This window comes from Jaculus jaculus, unplaced genomic scaffold (genome assembly GCF_020740685.1).
Source record: "Jaculus jaculus isolate mJacJac1 unplaced genomic scaffold, mJacJac1.mat.Y.cur mat_scaffold_34_1_3701052_arrow_ctg1, whole genome shotgun sequence".
Classification (NCBI taxonomy): domain Eukaryota; kingdom Metazoa; phylum Chordata; class Mammalia; order Rodentia; family Dipodidae; genus Jaculus; species Jaculus jaculus.
In genome coordinates, this window is record NW_025423490.1 from 1,498,412 (window position 1) to 1,516,539 (window position 18,128).

At 39.5% G+C, this 18,128-nt stretch overlaps 1 protein-coding gene and 1 pseudogene across 1 annotated transcript in view; one reads left to right on the top strand and one right to left on the bottom strand.

The window, feature by feature from the left end:
• The window catches only part of LOC101595518 (zinc finger protein 850-like), a 545,204-nt gene that overhangs the window by 479,897 nt on the left and 47,179 nt on the right, over positions 1–18,128 (bottom strand). Inside the window, exon 2 of the mRNA XM_045141246.1 lies at positions 1,161–1,318. Within this exon, the coding sequence (XP_044997181.1) occupies positions 1,161–1,209 (49 nt within the window). The 5' untranslated portion in view covers positions 1,210–1,318. The remainder of the gene's footprint in view (positions 1–1,160; positions 1,319–18,128) is intronic.
• The window catches only part of LOC123457270, a 44,819-nt pseudogene continuing 37,161 nt past the window's right edge, over positions 10,471–18,128 (top strand).

Below are 18,128 nucleotides of genomic sequence, written 5' to 3' on the forward strand. Positions count from 1 at the left end.
ATCTATATTACATGAACCACAAAGTTAGCATAGAGAAAGTTTATACTCCTGGTGTTCATTAACTGGAATATTTCCCTATGTAAAACTGAAAGTACTTCCTTCAAATGACATTGAACAGCATGATATATAATACAGTGTTTTTTGTTTGTTTGTTTGGCACTTGATATTCCATTTGGCAATGTGTAGATAAGAGATAAAAATACATTAGAGTTTTTTTTTTTTTTGAGGTAGAGTTTCACTCTAGCCCAGGCTGACGTGGATGTAGTCTCAGGCTGGCCTTGAACTCACTGCAATCCTCCTACCTCTGCCTTCCGAGTGCTGGGATTAAAGGTGTGTGCCACCACAATGGCTTTAGGGTTTAGATTTTTTTGGCAGTACAAATGTGTCTCATAGAAGCCTCTGATTCCTAAGTTACCCAATAAACACATTCACTAAGGTAGAATGTATGTTTTATCCCTTGGGCTATTAAATCCCTCTATGATTGATGTAAATATATTTTACTTAACTTCTCCTCAGAAAACTCATGGGTTATAAATAAAATAAGACAAACCCAAAAAACAAAATTTTGCATGTTCTCATTATACTTACAGGTCCAAGTTTACATAATAGAGGTAAAAAATAAAACAAGCAATTAGAATATGGAAAATGTGTAGAAGATAAGGGATAGAATAAGCATGGTTAGAATTAACTAGGTGCATTTGGAAGGAATCACTTCTTTTGTTTGTTTTTTCAAGGTAGGGTCTCACTCTAGCTCAGGCTGATCTGGATATTCTTTATGTAGTCTCAGGATGACCTTGAATTCATGCTTATCCTCTTACCTCTGCCTCCTGGGTGCTGAGATTAAAGTTGTGCGCCATAACGCCTGGCCAGAAATCACTTCTTATGTAGTATAGCACAGTACTAAGTTAATATGCATCTGGCAACACTTACATTAGTATTTCAAAATAGCCACAAGAATTTTTAAGAGTTCCCCATACAAATAATGCCTGATTGACAGACTCTTGTCATTATATATGCACGTACTGTAAAGCCATTTTGTTCTACATACTATGCTCCATTGAGAATGTCAGTTTAATAGTACAATATCAAAACAATATTAAAAATAGTAATGATAACTATCCTTATCCACCAACAAGAAAGGAATTGCTATGCAGACTCACGGGAGTTTAATTTGCCCAGGAACTTCAGGCTGCTGTAATTTTCCAGCATCACATCTCTATAGAGGTTTCGCTGAACAGCATCCAGGTGTTGCCACTCTTGCCAGGTGAAGTCCACAGCTATGTCTTCAAAAGACACCAACTCCTATAATGAAATATTTCTGAAGGAATTATTCAATAAGCACTAAGTTTTTACACTGTATCCTGAAAGAAGACTCAAGACAAATATAGTACCTGTATCTTGTTATATTGATTCAAGTGTAAGATTCACCTTTTTTTTTAATGAAAATACAAGAAAATGGAATAGGGTTTGTGGCACAACCTTGTGGTACACTGCCTAGGCAGAAGATACAAGGCCATGGCTTCAATTCCTAACTCTAATACAGGAATATAGGCTCTGAATAAAGTTGTGGATTTTTACTCCATATGGAATCTGATCATCAATGTTGGGGTCATAAGAAATATGGCAAACCTGAAAGGATTCTGAGCAAATAATAATAAAATATTAATTCAGAATCAAATATATTATAAACAATGAATTCAAGGAGTTTGGGCACCAATATATCATGTTGCAGCAGTGAACTTCACTGCAGCTTATGTTGGGAACCCATACAAGGCACTGTGCGTGCCACTGTACCATGCAACTCCAAGGCAAGGAACACACACAATATGAAATATCTTGGCTGAAATGTATGTTACAAATATCAGTGCTAATAAAAGTAACTCCTTTTTCTCTTCTCTTGATCCATAATAGAGTTTGAGCAGAAATACCATATAGACATAGATATTGTTGTACCCAGAAGCAATACATTGTTATTAGAAAAATCTCAGTGCCAAGGTGGGTTGTCTTCCACTGAGTGTTAGCTATAAAGTCCACCGATGCCACAGAATACTTCAGGCATTGCCAAGACCCTTGGTTATCTATCAAGAACCAGAGTTTAAGACCCTATTGCTAAAGACTTCCTCCACATGCATGAGATGCAGGATACTGGGAAACCAATCTGAAGCAAAGATGGAAGCTTCCTCCCAGATAACTGGCAATCAATGTATTGGAAAGAGCTATCAACTTGTTGGGAGAGAAAAATAATCAATGGTGTTAACCTGTAGTGAACCATGCAAGTTTTACCAATGGTCAACCTGGTCAGATGTGTTACCTGGTACAACAGTGCTATGCCTATTATGGGAGAAACCAACTGCTCTCTGATTAGACTTGAAGCCTGCTCTATAAAAGGGAATTTCTGCCTGGAATTGAATATATACTCAAAAGTTGATAACTGGGGAGGTGCTGTTGTCTGTTTGGCATTGCTGGCAGAAAATAGCAGGCCAAGAGCAGCTTGTGGGGAAAAAAAAAGTGTTTATTTTGGCTTACAGATTCAAGAGAATGGTCCAAGAAGGCAAGGGAAAATGATGTAATGAGCAGAGGGTGGACATCACCTCCTGGCCAACATCAGATGAAAAATAACAATAGGAGAGTCTGCCAAACGCTAGCAAGGGGAAGGTGCCACAGGGCCTTCAGAAGGCTTCAATTGTCAAATTTCCACCAGCTGGGGACACAAGCATTCAGAACACATAAATTTATTGGAGACACTTGAATCAAACCACCAAAGCAGGTCATAAGCGTTGGGGGAGAACTACTTCTCTTGTATTGTTAATTCAATATATTATTCTCACTAAACTGCTCTCTAAATATGTTCATGCCTACATATTACAGGTATGCTCAATTTTGGCTAGAGAAGCCTCCTATTTTTTTTTTTTATAGTGGTTATCACTGGGTAGATTCAAAACATACTAAATTGTTAAGAATTCACATACCCCAAGGCCCAGGGATCATTGTGAGAGGTGAATGAAGAATTTTGAGAGCTAGACATGGTGGTACATGCCTTTAACCCCAACACTCAAGAGGTGAAGGTAGGGGGATTATCATGAGTTTGAGGGCACCTTGAGACTACATAGTGAATTCCAAGTCAGCTTGGGATAGAGTGATATCCTGTGTCTAAAATCTAAAACAAATAAAGAATTCAAAGTGACAAAATTCCAGATAAAAATTGTACTTCACATTAATGACCACACAGTGGCAGATGCTATCTACACAAAACCTGCATGATAGGTGGGAAATACATAACATCAAAATAGAAGAGAGACTAATTGGGAAGAAGAAAGGAATCAATGAAAATTGGATTTTGGAGGAAGAAAATAGAGGGTATTGGGAGAGGATTTTTATCATGATACAGTGGATATATCTGGGGCAGTTACAAATAAAGAAGTAGTTTTTAATCTTATAATTTACTTATTTGAGAGAGTGAGAGAGGGAAAAGGGCAGACAGAGAGAGACAGAGACAGAGAATGGGCATGCCAGGGCATCCAGCTACTGCAAACAAAATCTAGTTGCAAGAGCCACCTTGTGTAACTCTAGTGGCATGAGCCACATGGGTCCCTGTGGAATCGAAAGGCAGCCCTTTTGCTTGGCAGGCAAATGCTTTAACTGCTAAGCCACCTCTTCAGCCCCAAAGAAGTTTTTAAAAGATAGTATTTTCCCCATTACTACTCAGCATTTAAATATCAAATTGCTATATAGTTGGATAATATGGTTAGATAATAAAATTCATCTACTAGTATACAACAGTGTGTTCTTCTTTAATAAATGGGAACTCAGATAAATCCAGGTCATACACAGTAAGCAATCTTTGGACCCATCCTTCGACAAACCATCCCAATAAACCCTTGCCAAATATTTTAATTGGGCTATCTGCATTGTTAAACATAGCATCTCTGAGCAATTAGGCTGTCTTGATAAGCACAATACTCACATATATTCCTTTCAACATCATACCACATCCTGCAACTATTGCACATATACCAAGTATTTCTTCTTGTATGAGTTACAACATGCATGATGTTCTTTTTGTAAATTCCCATGGGTTTTGTTAGGAAAAGAGGGAAACCAAATGACAGGGAAGATATGAAAAGACGACTATTCAAGGCATCCTGAGAAGGGCTCTGACCATACAGGTCCAAAAGACTAAGGGATGTTTTAGGGGGATGGGGCCCTGGAATTCTTTGTTTGCTGGGTGATACATCTTGCCTCAGGGCTTGGACCACTTTAGGGAAGGAATAGTCAGGTGGTTTGGGATATTCCAGAAAAGTGAAAATGGCAATAGGTTGTCTGGTTATCTCAAGAATGTGATAGTTGGGATGGGTTGTTGGATTACTCTTAGGAAACAAGGGGTCACAAACACATGGCAGTCAGAGGTCAAAGATGGAGTCCTTCTGATTCTAACAGGTCCTACATTATGTCTATTCCTTATCTTTTTTTTCATTTGTTTGTTTTGGAGGCAGTGTCTCATTATAACTACAATTAAGCTTCCTATTTATGTCTCCCACAGATAGAACCCTACTAGGGTGTGTATTACTGGGAAAGTATTCTTTTCCTACCACTAGGGTGTGTTCTAAGCTGGTTTGATCTCTGATTGCTCTCTTTCATTCTTTGCTGTGCACATATGATGAAATGACTCAGCTTCTTCTGCAATGATAAAGCTTTCCCTGGAATGCTTTAAGCCTGAAATAAACATAAGCTGAAACATTTCCATTTCTGTTCTCACTGTTACAGAACACAAACCTCTGTCCTTCCTGAGAACTGGCTTTTAGACTCAGATCACCTCCAAATCATTTCCAGATATCTTATGCATTAGATAGCTACTGACTCCATATGACTATAACTGATACCCTCACATGCTTTCTCAGACAGTCAAATCTTCTTAGGCAATCACCCCCATTAGAAACTAGTCTCTAACCTTCAAACTTGCATTGCCTCTCAGTTTATTGCTTCCTCCCTCACACCATGAATCTATCCTCACACCAATAAGGCCTGTCTTCTTCATACACATCCACCTTCCACAGGCAATAAGCGCCTATTCATCCTCAGAGAATGAGGAGCAATGGGGACCCATACCATTCCTATACTTTTTACACTCTTAGTGAAAAAACAGTGTTGCAGTATGAAATCACATGACCAAGAGCAACTTTACAGAGAAAGCGTTTATTTTGGCTTACAGACTCGAGATGAAGCTTCATGATGGCAGGGGGAAATGATGGCAGGAGCAGAGGGTGGACATCACCCCCTGGCCAACAAAAGGTGGACAATAACAACAGAAGAGTGTGCCAAACACTGGCAAGGAGAAACTGGCTTTAATACCCATAAGCATACCTTGAATACACTGCTACAGAAGACATTAATTCCCAAATCTCCATCAGCTGGGAACCTAGCATTCAGAACACCTAAGTTTATGAGGGGGGGCACCTGAATCAAACCTGATTCACACAGAATACCCTAGGACCTGTGATAATGAAGATAATCCCATCCTTGGTTAATCATTCCAAGAGGACAGTCACCTCTCAGACTAAGATAACCCACAAAAGACATGCATAAATGGCTCAGAGGGGAAAAATACCTAATCAAATGTCTACAGCATGGAAACAGGACTGTGTTCTCTAGCCCATGATCTAGGGACTCCAGGACTCCAAGACTTCAAGACTTGAATGAAAGGCTTCATGGGGAAAAGTTCCTGAGAGATACAAAATGGGGTCACAGTAGAATGCATGGAGTAGGACAAAGACAGAGTCACAGAGATTCAGAGATTGAGAGATTGTAGGTACTTTTGTAAACATCCTAAAAAAAAAAAAAAACTATAAGCATACACAAACCTTTACAGATGGGCTGTGACCATGAAACCTAGCTGTGCCTCCCAGCATCAAATCAACTTTTCCTTAAAAACGCTTTCCAGCTCTTTTTTCCATCACTCAAATCATCCTTAGGCCCCTCACATGCTCTCTCAGAGTCATATCCTCTTAGGCAATCATATCCCTTAGGAACAAGCCTGGTCTGCTCCTTCACTCTTGTGCTTCCTCTCTCAAACAATGACTTCTTCCTTCACACCTACAAGGCCTGTCTTTCCCATACAGATCATCTTTACAGAGACCACTTAGCTCCTCATCTGTTCTCAGAGACTGGCGACAATCAATAACACCTGCCTTTTCCAAATGTTTTAGAACCCTTTGTGCTTAGTGAAGATCCAGGCTTCTGGAACATGTGGTAATTAAGCCACATTTGTCCCATGGTGACAGACAATGGGAGACTCACCCACCAATTTCCCAAACCAGTAACATAAGCTTCCCTTACTGTACAGCAAACCAAGCTCCACATGCTGCTGCTCTCCCAGGTTTCAGGGTCTAGATGGAGGGCTGGTAATTTTAAAGCAGCATTGGCCTCTACAAAACACTTACTCACTCTTGACCTGCTGTGGTTCACTACTATGGTCAGCAGATAGCAACAACATTTAATTCTCTAGAAGAAAAAAAGAAGTCAAGGGTAGGAACTGGATTGTCTAGGTGGCACTGAGATAAATAGGTTGGGAATGAACTCAAGGCACTTTCCATACGAGGAGCTTGCTTTATCACACACACACACACACACACAAAAAAATGTATACAGTTCATTCTAGAATACTTATCATAAAAGTTTCCATAGGTGCCCATATTTCTATTTATGTGTCTTAAAATCACTGTGTACACATGGCTACTCTGGAAGTTGTATTCCCCCTCCTCCTTTAGATCCTGAGTGGCTGAGATTACAGAGGTGTATATCTACTTCTGGTTTGGAAGTACAGTTGACCTTAGGTTTTGGCCCCTTTCACAGTGATAACTTAAGAAAGCATTGAGGGTGGACATACAGAGAAAGATGGAGAAAGTGTGGGTGGGTGGCGGCGGGTGGGGAGGGGTGTAGCTCTGAGCCCATCTGCATCTAGTATCCTGCACCTACTGCTAACCAGTTGAGGCCTCAAGGAGAAAAACCTCCAAACAAGGGCTTCACACCGATTTTCATCAATTTGCAGATAGGGCACAGAGAGACTATGTAGTGAATTCCAGGTTACCCTGGACTTGAGTGAGACCCTGCCTCAATTAAAAAAAAAAAAATTATCCACCTTAAACAAGAAGGTTTCATCCCAATGTTGCAATGATGATTCAAAATATAGAAACAATAAAGATAACTCACCACATAAAATCCTATGAGTACTGCAATAGATGCAGAAAATGCACTTGACAAAACACAACATCTTTTGATTATAAAATACTGGAGAAACTAGGGGTGTAGGAAACATATCCTAACATGATAAAGGATATTTATAATGCACGCCAGACCCAGATCACACTAAATTTGGAAAAACTGAAAGTGTTCCCATTAATGTTTAGAATAAGACAGGGACATCCACTTTCACTATTACTTTTCAACATAATACTTGAAGTCTTAGCTCAAGCAATGAGACAAGAGAAAGAAACACAAGTGACATAAATTGGTGAGAAAGAACTCAAACTAGCCCTATTTGCAGGTGAAATGATCTTATACATAAGTTATCCAGAAACTCCACAGAAAAACTTCTAGCACTGATAAATCCTTTAAGAAAAGTGGCAGGATACAAAATCTACACAAAAAAATAGTCTTTCTATATGCCAAAGATGAATTTATGGAGAAAGAGATAAGCAATACTATACCATTTAATAGCCACAAAAATTAAATACTTTAGAATATTACTAACCAAGGATGCAAAAACCTATACAAAAAACTATAAAAACTCTGAAGAAAGAAGTTGAAGAGGTCATGAAAACATACAAAAACCTGGGCTGGAGAGATGGCTTAGCGGTTAAGTGCTTGCCTGTGAAGCCTAAGGACCCTGGTTCGAGGCTCGGTTCCCCAGGTCCCACGTTAGCCAGATGCACAAGGGGGCGCATGCGTCTGGAGTTCGTTTGCAGAGGCTGGAAGCCCTGGCGCGCCCATTCTCTCTCTCTCCCTCTATCTGTCTTTCTCTCTGTGCCTGTCGCTCTCAAATAAAAAAAATAAAAAAAAAAAAAGATACAAAAACCTCCCATACTCATGGATGGGAAAAACTAGTATGGTGAAAATGGTTATCCTACCAAAAGTATTTTACAGATTCAATGCAATTTCAATAAAATTTTCAGGATTCTTCTTCACAGAGAAAGAAAAATAGTATCAAAACTCATATGGAAGAACAGAAGGCCTTTGTATCCAAAAATATCATCAACAAAAGATGTATGGAGCTATCACTACAGCTAATTTTGTGACACACAAAAAGCCATAGTAATGAAAAGAGCACGGCACTAGCAAAATAACAGACACACAGATCAATAGACTAAAGGACCTATCTCTAAGTTCAAACACCTACAGCTAACTAACAATGGTTAAAAGTGCACACTAGAGAAAAGACAGCATCTTTAACAAATTGTGCTGGACAAATTGGAAAACCGCATGTAGAAAAATAAAGTAGTTCCACTTCACACAAACTACAAAATGTCAACTCTAAATGGAGTAAAGACCTGAACTACTAAAACAACAGGCAGGAAAAGCAGGAAGAACACTCCATGATATAGGTGAGAGGAAGGACTTCCTGAGTAAGACTTCAATACCACAGAAAGGTTAATCAAATCTCAATCACTGGGACCTCATGAAACTTAATAGCTATTGTGCAAACAAGCTATCAACAGAGTCAGTAATTATCCCATTAAAATGGGAGAAACTTTTCACCAGCTACATATCTGACACCTAAGCAATAACAACAACAACAACAAAATCAAACAGTACAATCAAAAATGGGGTAGAAAACTGACAAGAGAATTCTCAAAGAAAGAAATACAAATGGCCATTACCACTTAATGAGATGTTCAACATCTTTAGTCACCAAAGAGAAGAAAATCAAAACAACTCTAAGACTTAATCTCACTCCAGTTAAGATAGCATTCTTCAAAAAAAATCAATGGCATCAAATGCTGGTGAGGCTGCAACCTTATCCACTACTGGTGGGTTTGAAAATCTATGGAAAACACTATGAAAATCAGTATGGAAACTCCTGAAAAAAAAAAAAAAAAAAAAACAGAACTGCGTCTATCATATGATTGCAGTATACAACTCCTGTGCATATACTGTATACACACACTCTACTACAGAAATACATGTTGATCAATATTTGTTTCTGTTCCTAGTAACTGGAATCAGGCCAGATTCCCATCAACACACGAGTGGATAATGGAAATATGGTATATATACACAATGGGATTATACTAAGCAGTACAGAAAAATGAAATAATGAATCTGAGGAAAAATAAATGAGGAAGGAAAAATTCATCTAAGTTAGTTCTTTCATGCACAGAAAGACAAACACCATATGTACTTTCTCATCTGAAATTCTTAACTGGAATCTTTTGGAGATGAGTGCAAACAGAAACTCCAGGAATATGGATAAGAAACTGGAATGTGGGGCTGGAAAGACAGCTCAGCATGTCAATGAGGCCCTTGCCTGAAAAACTGAAATTCAATGCCCCAGTACCCACGTAAAGTCACAGGCACAGTGTGGAGCATGCTTCTAGAATTCATTTGCAGTGATCAGAGGCCCTGGCATGTCCATTCTTTACCTCTATATATCTGACTCTTTCTCTCACTCTCTTGTAAGTTAATGAATGAATGAATGAATGAATGAACGAACAAACATTGACTAGATTGAGCCCAGGAGGGAGAAGAACTAGGGAGAGAGGACATAAGGAGTTACTTGACAGATTAAGGGAGAGAAAGATTACAGGGGATGGGAGAGGCTTGCAGGGGTAGGGGCTAGAGAGGGTTGGGAAAATCTAATTTAAACCACCTCATTTCTTATATTCATGCTATGAGATAAAAGACCTCTCCCTTAATTCCTTTAGTCACATCACTGACCACTGTCTCAAAGAACCCCAAACTCTTCACTGGTTAATAGATGGTAGCTCCCTAAAACAACTCCCCACACAACAGGAAATTCCATCATCCAGGGCCACCACAAATCCCCTAAAACCTGCACCATTATTGAAGACAAACTTTTAACCCCAGGCTGAAATAACATCCCTTACTCAAGACCTAAGTCTGGTTAAGGATCTTTCCATTAACAGTTATACAGATTCAAAATATGTTTATAATATCCACTCAAATATTCTAATTTGGAGGAAAAGAGGCTTCCTCACCCAAAAGGGGACTCCAAATATTACCTCTATAATCTCTACCCACCAGATGTGGGGCCTTCTTCCAGCCATGGATTGGCAAGTAGACTTACCCATATGCCTCATGGTAAATGATACAACTATCTTTTAGTCATTGTGGATATCTTTTCTGGATGGGTAGAAGACTTCTGAACCACAAAAAAAGAGAGCTAACACAGTAGTTCAGATATTGACTACAGAAATAGTCCCAGATTTGGCTTGCCATCCTCAATATAGTCAGACAATGGCCCAGAATTCACCTCCTCCATCTCCCAAAGCATTACCAGTCACTGACAGATCTGTAAGTTTCACATTTCCTATCATCCTCAATCCTCTGGCAAGGTTGAGAAAACTAATCATACCATCAAAGAAATATTCACAAAGGTAACTCTGGAACTAAAATGGGATTGTATTAAACTTTTACCTCTAGAGTAAGTTAAACTTAGAGCCTGAACTAAAAAGATTTCCATGGCCAGATTCTTTGAACTCAAGTATTGGAGCACTATGATCCCCCGACTCTCTCATGATACTACTCCCTCCCTCCTTATGTACTAGTCTCCTCTTCCTCAGACAGAGCCATGGAGAGACGGCTTAAGAGTTTTAAAGTGCTTGGCTACGAAACCTAAGGACCCACGTTTGATTCTCCAGGTCCTACTTAAACCACATGCACATAGTGGCATATTAATTTGGAGTTTGCCTGAAGTGGCTAGAGGCCCTGTCATGCCCATTCTCACACCCTCTTTCTCCTCCCCACCCCTCCGTCTGTAATAAATAAAAATAAAACTTAAAAACAAAGAACTGTGGAGAAACACTAATGCCACCCTCCCCTCTCCCTATCCAGAGGTTCCTCTTCATAAATTCGAGAAAGGAGACATGATTTATATCTCTGATCCCACCCTCCAATCTGTCTCCAAAATGGCAAAGGCAACACAGGAAATCCTACTAATCCCCTGGCAGCCAAACTCCACCACTCCCAATCCTGGGTCCATCTCCCCTGATTGAAAAGAGCACCATCATCCCTTCCTCCCTCTTTTGTGGTGACATTCACTAGACCCAGCCAATCTAAACAGTTGACGAACTTGTGGACGCTATAGAAGAACTGTGGTTACAAGGAAACTCCATTCCCTTCATGCAAGAACAGATACGGTGCTTTACTATTGTCCTATACTTCCTCCTCTTCCCCTAGGAGCCTAGGGGATGTCCTGCCACCCCTTCTTACAGTACTATTCTCTTGTCAACAAAACTAATAATTGATAATTGTTCTCATACCAAAAACCCTTCTTAATGCTCCCACTCTGGGTACACTTCCTTATGGTAATTTTGCTAGATGTTATCTGTTCTTTAACTCCTCTTAAACATGAAACATAACAGACTTAGAGCCCCTCTTCCAATTAGCATATCCCTAATAACACTCATCGTCACTCATGTGTATGCTACACCAGACACATGTCTTACCTCTGTGGCACAAATAGGACCTGGCAACACAGGCTCTTCCCTAATACTAAACCATACCATTTTATACTCTGACATTATAATTTGGCCTATTCAATAGTATAAAATAATTAAAAAAAAACATTCCTTCAGGGATTCACACAGAGATCATGGAAAAATCTCACAGGTCAGTATAAAAGAGATCATATAAATTTTTGTATAAGACTCCAGCCTATGATCAAGATTCAGAACAATACTCTTGTCCCAAACCTTAAAAATGAGGCCCTATGGATACTGTCTATTCAAATGCTATCTTGAACATAAGCATCTCTACATGCTCTCTGGAATATTTAAACACTCAAAACTTGTAGGTTCAATTGGCTGTTGATGCCATAAACAAACATTCTTTTTTTATAAAAAGGAAAACTCAGTCCACCAATTACCAGCTAATAATCTCATGGGTCTATCTGTTAAGTATAATGAACATGTATGTTAATGTCACTGGAGATAGAATTACCAAACAAGACCACCTTGGGCTCCATAAAGAAAGCAACCCCAGTCACCGTAGTTGTCCAACAACATGGCCTAAGTGTCAACTGTACTCCTCCTTGGCCACATCTTAAACCCCCTTGACTGACTCCTAACTGTTCTACTAAATAAAACATCTCCCTGCCACTGCCAAATGGTTATCCATAGCATGGGTCTTCCTCTGCAATAAAATGGCCCTCCAAGCCCTGCCTGTAACTTCTTTGGAATCTGCTCCAACTGAGGGATCCTCCCCTTTCTGCCATTCCTAACCCCTCCTCGCTTTCTGCCCTCCAACTGTGAGGATAATGCAACCCTCCCAGGTCCCAAACAGATAGTAGTTACAACAGCCTTTATCCTGCCTGTTCCAGGCATTGTGGTAGGGATACAAAATGAAGTATCTAAGTTAGACTACATCTTTAGCAAAACTGCTAATATCACCACATGAGTTCTTGCAGAAATTGACCAAGAAAGGAAAGAACTTCAAACTTCAATATTATAAAATAGAGCCATGACTGATTTTGTAGTAGTGAAGCATCATATATAAGCTATCAGAATTTCCCTGAAATATGTTTTTTTCAATATTACAGAGAATTCCAATCTTATTCAACTACAGATAAACAAAATAAAAGAGGTTAAAAAAATCCATGAGAGCTACTTTTGGTCAGGTTTGGGAAAATGGTTTCCATGGTTAAGCTCTTTACAGGGTAGGTTCTTTGATCAGTATTCTTCTCATCCTAATCATAGCTCCTGGTCTGCTCAACTGTCTATGCAACTCATCAAACAAGAAATCAATTCTGTAAAACTGAGGTACTTCAACATTCTTGGCATGCCATCCCACAACAAATCACATATTATAATCTGCTTCTTCCTGACAGTAATTCTCTCAGGGATGACATAATAAAAAAGGGGGAGATGGGCAGAGTAACCAGACACTAGACAGCCAGAGCATCCCAAACTCAAAGGAGAAATCCCCCTAGCAGGAAACAAGATTGCCAGGTCTAAATTTGTCCTATTGGTCAACAGGAAAATATCAGAGACTTAAATTGACCTTGCTCCCATTTTATTGTCTCCAGAGTCTGGAATGAAGGATTTATGAATCACAGACCTCACTGAAAAGTTCTTTTGGTCCATAAGCTGGACAAGTATAAAGAAGGTTAGACTCCAGGAGTTACCAGGCCACATAAAAGCAGCCCTAATCCTCTCTCAGTGGGTTATTGGTAAACAAAAGAATAAGCTCTGTCTTCCCATTATTCACTCCCAAAGAAGAGTAAACAACAGGTATAGACAACCTAAAGTTTGTTTAACCCTACCCTCATTGCCTACATTACAGGCTGTCTTAAAGCCTAACTTGTTAAAATCCCCAACGCCCAATCAATGGGACCACCATTCTCATTGAAAGACAATGTGAATACATCATACCAAAACTTATATGATACAATGAAGGCAGTCCTTAGGGGAAAATCCATAGCACTAAATGCCTTCATAACAAAGACAAAGAGATCCCAAAACAATTATTTCATAATCCATCTATAGGCATTAGAAAAACAAGAAGAATCCAACCCATAAAGCTCCTAGAAGAAATGGATAAATTATTGAATATCATCTACCTAAACTCAGAGCAAGTTAACCTCCTACCCAAAATTATCATACCCATTGAGATGGAAAAGGTAATCAAAAACCTCCCCACAAAGAAGAGTCCAGGACCAGATGGCTTCTCAGCAGAATTCTATCAAGCCATGATGGAAGAGCTGAAATCAGGGATTGAGGGATGGCTTAGCAGTTAAGGTAGCTAGAGCCACCTGATATTTGACACAAATGCCACAAATACTCAATGGAGAAAAGACAGCCTCTTCAGCAAATGGTGCTGGGAAAACTAGATATTTATCTGTAGAATGATGAAATTAGATTCTTCTCTCTGTCCATGCACAAGAAATAAGTACAAATGGACTAAAGACCTTAACATCAGAACAGAAACTCTGAAAATGCTGGAGCAAAAAGTAGGGGCAACCCTTCAACATATTGGTCTTGGCAAAGACTTTCTGAATATAACCCCAACTGCTCAGGCAATAAAACCACAAAATAACCACTGAGACCTCATGAAATTACAAAGATTTTGCACTGCAAAGGACACTGTGAATAAATCGAAGAGGCAATGTACAGAATGGGAAAAAAATCTTTTCCAGCTATACATCTGATAGAGGATTAATATCTAGGATATACAAAAACTCAAAAATTTAAATAATAAGAAATAAAATCAGTCAATTAAAAAATGGGCTAAGGAACTAAATAGAGAGTTCTCAAAAGAAGAAATATGGATGCCATATAAGCATCTAAAAAAAATGTTCTATATCCCTAGTCATCAGGGAAATGATGATTAAAACTACGCGGAGATTCCATCTCACATATGTCAAATTGGCTACCATCATGAAAACAAATAACCATAAATGCTGGTGAGGATGTGGAAAAAGAGGAATCCTTCTACACTGTTGGTGGGAAGGCAATCTGGTCCAGCCATTGTGGAAATCAGTGTGGAGGTTCCTAAGACAGCTAAAGATTGATCTACCATATGACCCAGCTATGGCACTCTTAGGCATTTATTCTAAGGATTCATCTCATTACCTTAGAAATACTTGCTCAACCATGTTTATTGCTGCTCAATTCACAACAGATGGGAAATGGAACCACCCTGTATGTCCTTCAAGTGATGAGTGGATAATGAAGATATGGCACATTTATACAATGGAGGTCTACACAGTGGAAAGAAAAATGAAGTTATGAAATTTTCAGGAAAATGGATGGATCTGGAAAGGATTATACTAAGTGAGGTAATGCAGGCCTAGAAAGCCAAGCGTCACATGTTCTCTCTCATATGTGGATCCTAGCTACAGATGATTGGGCTTCTGTGTGAGAAGGAAAATCTCAGTAGCAGAGGCCAGTAAAGTATAAAAGAGATAGAAAGGGAAGAGAAAGGAAGGGTGGGGTTACTTAATAGGATGGTATTGTATATATTAATTAATGGGGGTGAAAAGGCCCAGCATGAGGTCAGGGGAAGAGATTGAGTAAAGGAAAGGTGGAGGGAGTGCTAATCAAAATCTAAGAGGATATAATTAAATCATATGTAATCCCCCATTTTTGGACAATGGAACACTCAGGAGCCATATATTGTGCTAGAAAATTTTCTGTGCCAGGGATGGGATACCTTCCAGTGAGTTGTTGTCCAGGGAGGTCTCTGATGCCCCCAAAACATTATAGACCATTGTCGAGGCCCTTGGAATAGATGGTAAGACCATATTGTTGAAGACTCCACATACTTGGGCTGCAAGGCCACTGAGAAATCCTGCTTGAACTGAACTGATAGCCTCCTCCATGTAGACCAGCTGACAGAAATCTGGATGAAGCCATTCTGCATGCAGTTCAATGGGAGAAAGAGAAATCACCAGTGAAGATACTCAACAGAAGACACTGCAAGCCTTATATTTGGCTAGCCAGGCCAAATGAGCCAACCGGTGCAATAGTGGCACATCTATAATGGTGGAAACTAACTGCCCTCTAATTGGACTGGAGGCATGCTCCATGGGAGGGAATACATCCCTGATACTGAAAACTTAAAACAGTGGTAGTCATGAGCCCTAGGGGTGTAACATCTGCTGTTGTCTGGCTAAATGTATGTACTATGCTCATCAAACTGGTCAGTAAGCACTTCTGTTAATGTTCATACCTTTGTATTTATGCTACTCTCACTTTTGGTAAAGAATCTTCTCTTTTCAAATGCTAGTGACCTTGGGACAACTCAGAAGTTATCATGGTGCTGGAAAGAATTGACTGCAGTGCTGAGTACTGCAATATCTCTATCACAACTTCGAAGGCTCAGGGTCTAATGTGGAAGAGGTGGCGGAAAGAACGTAAGAGCCAAAGGAAGGGTAGAACTCCATACAATGTGCTCCCTCCAGACACAAAATGGCCTGTATATCCATGGCCTCACAGTGCCTGACACTACATGCACAAGACCATCTTAAGAGGAGGAAAAGATCATGACATCAAAATTAAAAGAGAGACTGATTGAGATGGGGTGGGGGGATATGATGGACAATGGAGTTTCAAAGGGGAAAGGAGGAGAGGGAGGGTATTACCCTGGGGTATTTTTTGTAAGCATGAAAGTTATTAATAAACTTTTGAAAAAAATTATCCCATAAGGCAAAAAAAAAAAAAGAATAAGAAAATAATCCCTTATTGTTGAGCATGTTGGTATTGTCCCCTTTATTTATTAATTTGTTTTCTTTAGGGGACATAAGAAGCAAGCTATTCTTTTTCTGTACCTTTTTTTCTTTTGTAAACTTTTGTTTTGTTTAAAAATGGCTCTATAAAAGGGCTTTTATATTCCCCCATTAAAAAAAAGGAAAAAAAAAAAAACAGGATAGGAGTTAAACCCTAAATCACAACTTACATCTGACAGTAACAGCCATAAGAGAAATTTGCAGGAAAATGGAAGGATCTGGAAAGGATTATAATAAGTTACATAACTAAGGCCCAGAAAAACAAACATTGCATTTCTTTCTCATATGTGGATCCTAGCTGCAGATGATTGGACTTCCGTGTGAGTAGGAAGAAAACTCAGTAGCAAAGGACAGTAAGTGAGAAAAGAGATATAAATGGAACATAAAGGAAGTGGGGAGGGGGATACTTAATAGGAAGGTATTGTATATGTGTAAGTAGAAGAATAGATTAATGGTGGTGAAAAGGCCCAAGTGAGGTCAGGGGAAGAGACTGAGTAAAGGAAAAGTGGAGGGAGGGCTAGTCTAAATCTAAGAGGATATAAATAAATCACATAGAAACCTACTCTTTTGGACAATGGAACACTCAGGAGCCATAGATTGTTGCTAGAAAATTTTCAGTGCCAGGGATGGGATAACTTCCAGTAAGTTGTTGGCCAGGGGGCCCAGCATTATTACAGAATAGAATGGGGATGGGGGAAGATTCCTCCTTATTTTCAGAATACTTACATGTAATGTCACAGTGGCTATTTAACAAGTTAAATTTTCTTTTTTTCTCAATTTTTATTAATATTTTCCATGATTACAAAAAGTATCCCATAGTAATAACCCCCCTTTTTCCTTTGAAATTCTATTCTCCATCATATCCCCTCCCCATCTCAATCAGTCTCATTTATTTTGATGTCATCTTTTCCTCCTCTTATGATGGTCTTGTGTAGGTAGTGTCAGGCACTGTGAGGTCATGGATATCCAGGCCATTTTATGTCTCGAGGGGGCATGTTGTAAGGAGTGCTACTCTTCCTTTGGCTCTTACATTCTTTCCACCACCTCTTCCACATTAGACCCTGAGCCTTGGAAGGTGTGACCGAGATGTTACTCAGTACTTCAGTCATTTCTTTCCAGCACTATGATACCTTCTGAGTCATCCCAAGGTCACTGCCATCTGAAAAGAGAAGATTCTCTACCCAAAGTGAGAGTAGTGTTAATAAGGGTATGAATATGAAGAGAAGTGCTTACTGGGCAGTATGATAAGCATAGAATTTACATTTATCCACACATCAGCAGATGTTACACCCCTAGTGCTCATGACTACCCCTGTTTTAAGTCACAAATTTTCACCAGGGGATGAAAGCATGAAAAAGTTTCCCTACCACCATCTCTGCAAAGCTCTCAGAGTGGTAATGTAAAAATAATGACAAGCCTCTCAGGTAAAATGATGGCATAGGAGCCAGGCCAAAGAGTATGGGGGGGGGGGCGGGATTTAAGCAAAATCCCAGCAAAATACGTTCTTCTTCTCAGTAAGTGAAGGAGTATTCAGTATTCATAGACACAGCAGAAAAGCCAGAGAGACCAAGGTCCACCAGAAAGGAGGAAAATGGCTAGAGTCTCACTGTGGCGCTCGCAACCTGCAATCTGCGCTTACACCTGCCAGGAGTGACACCACACCAGGCAT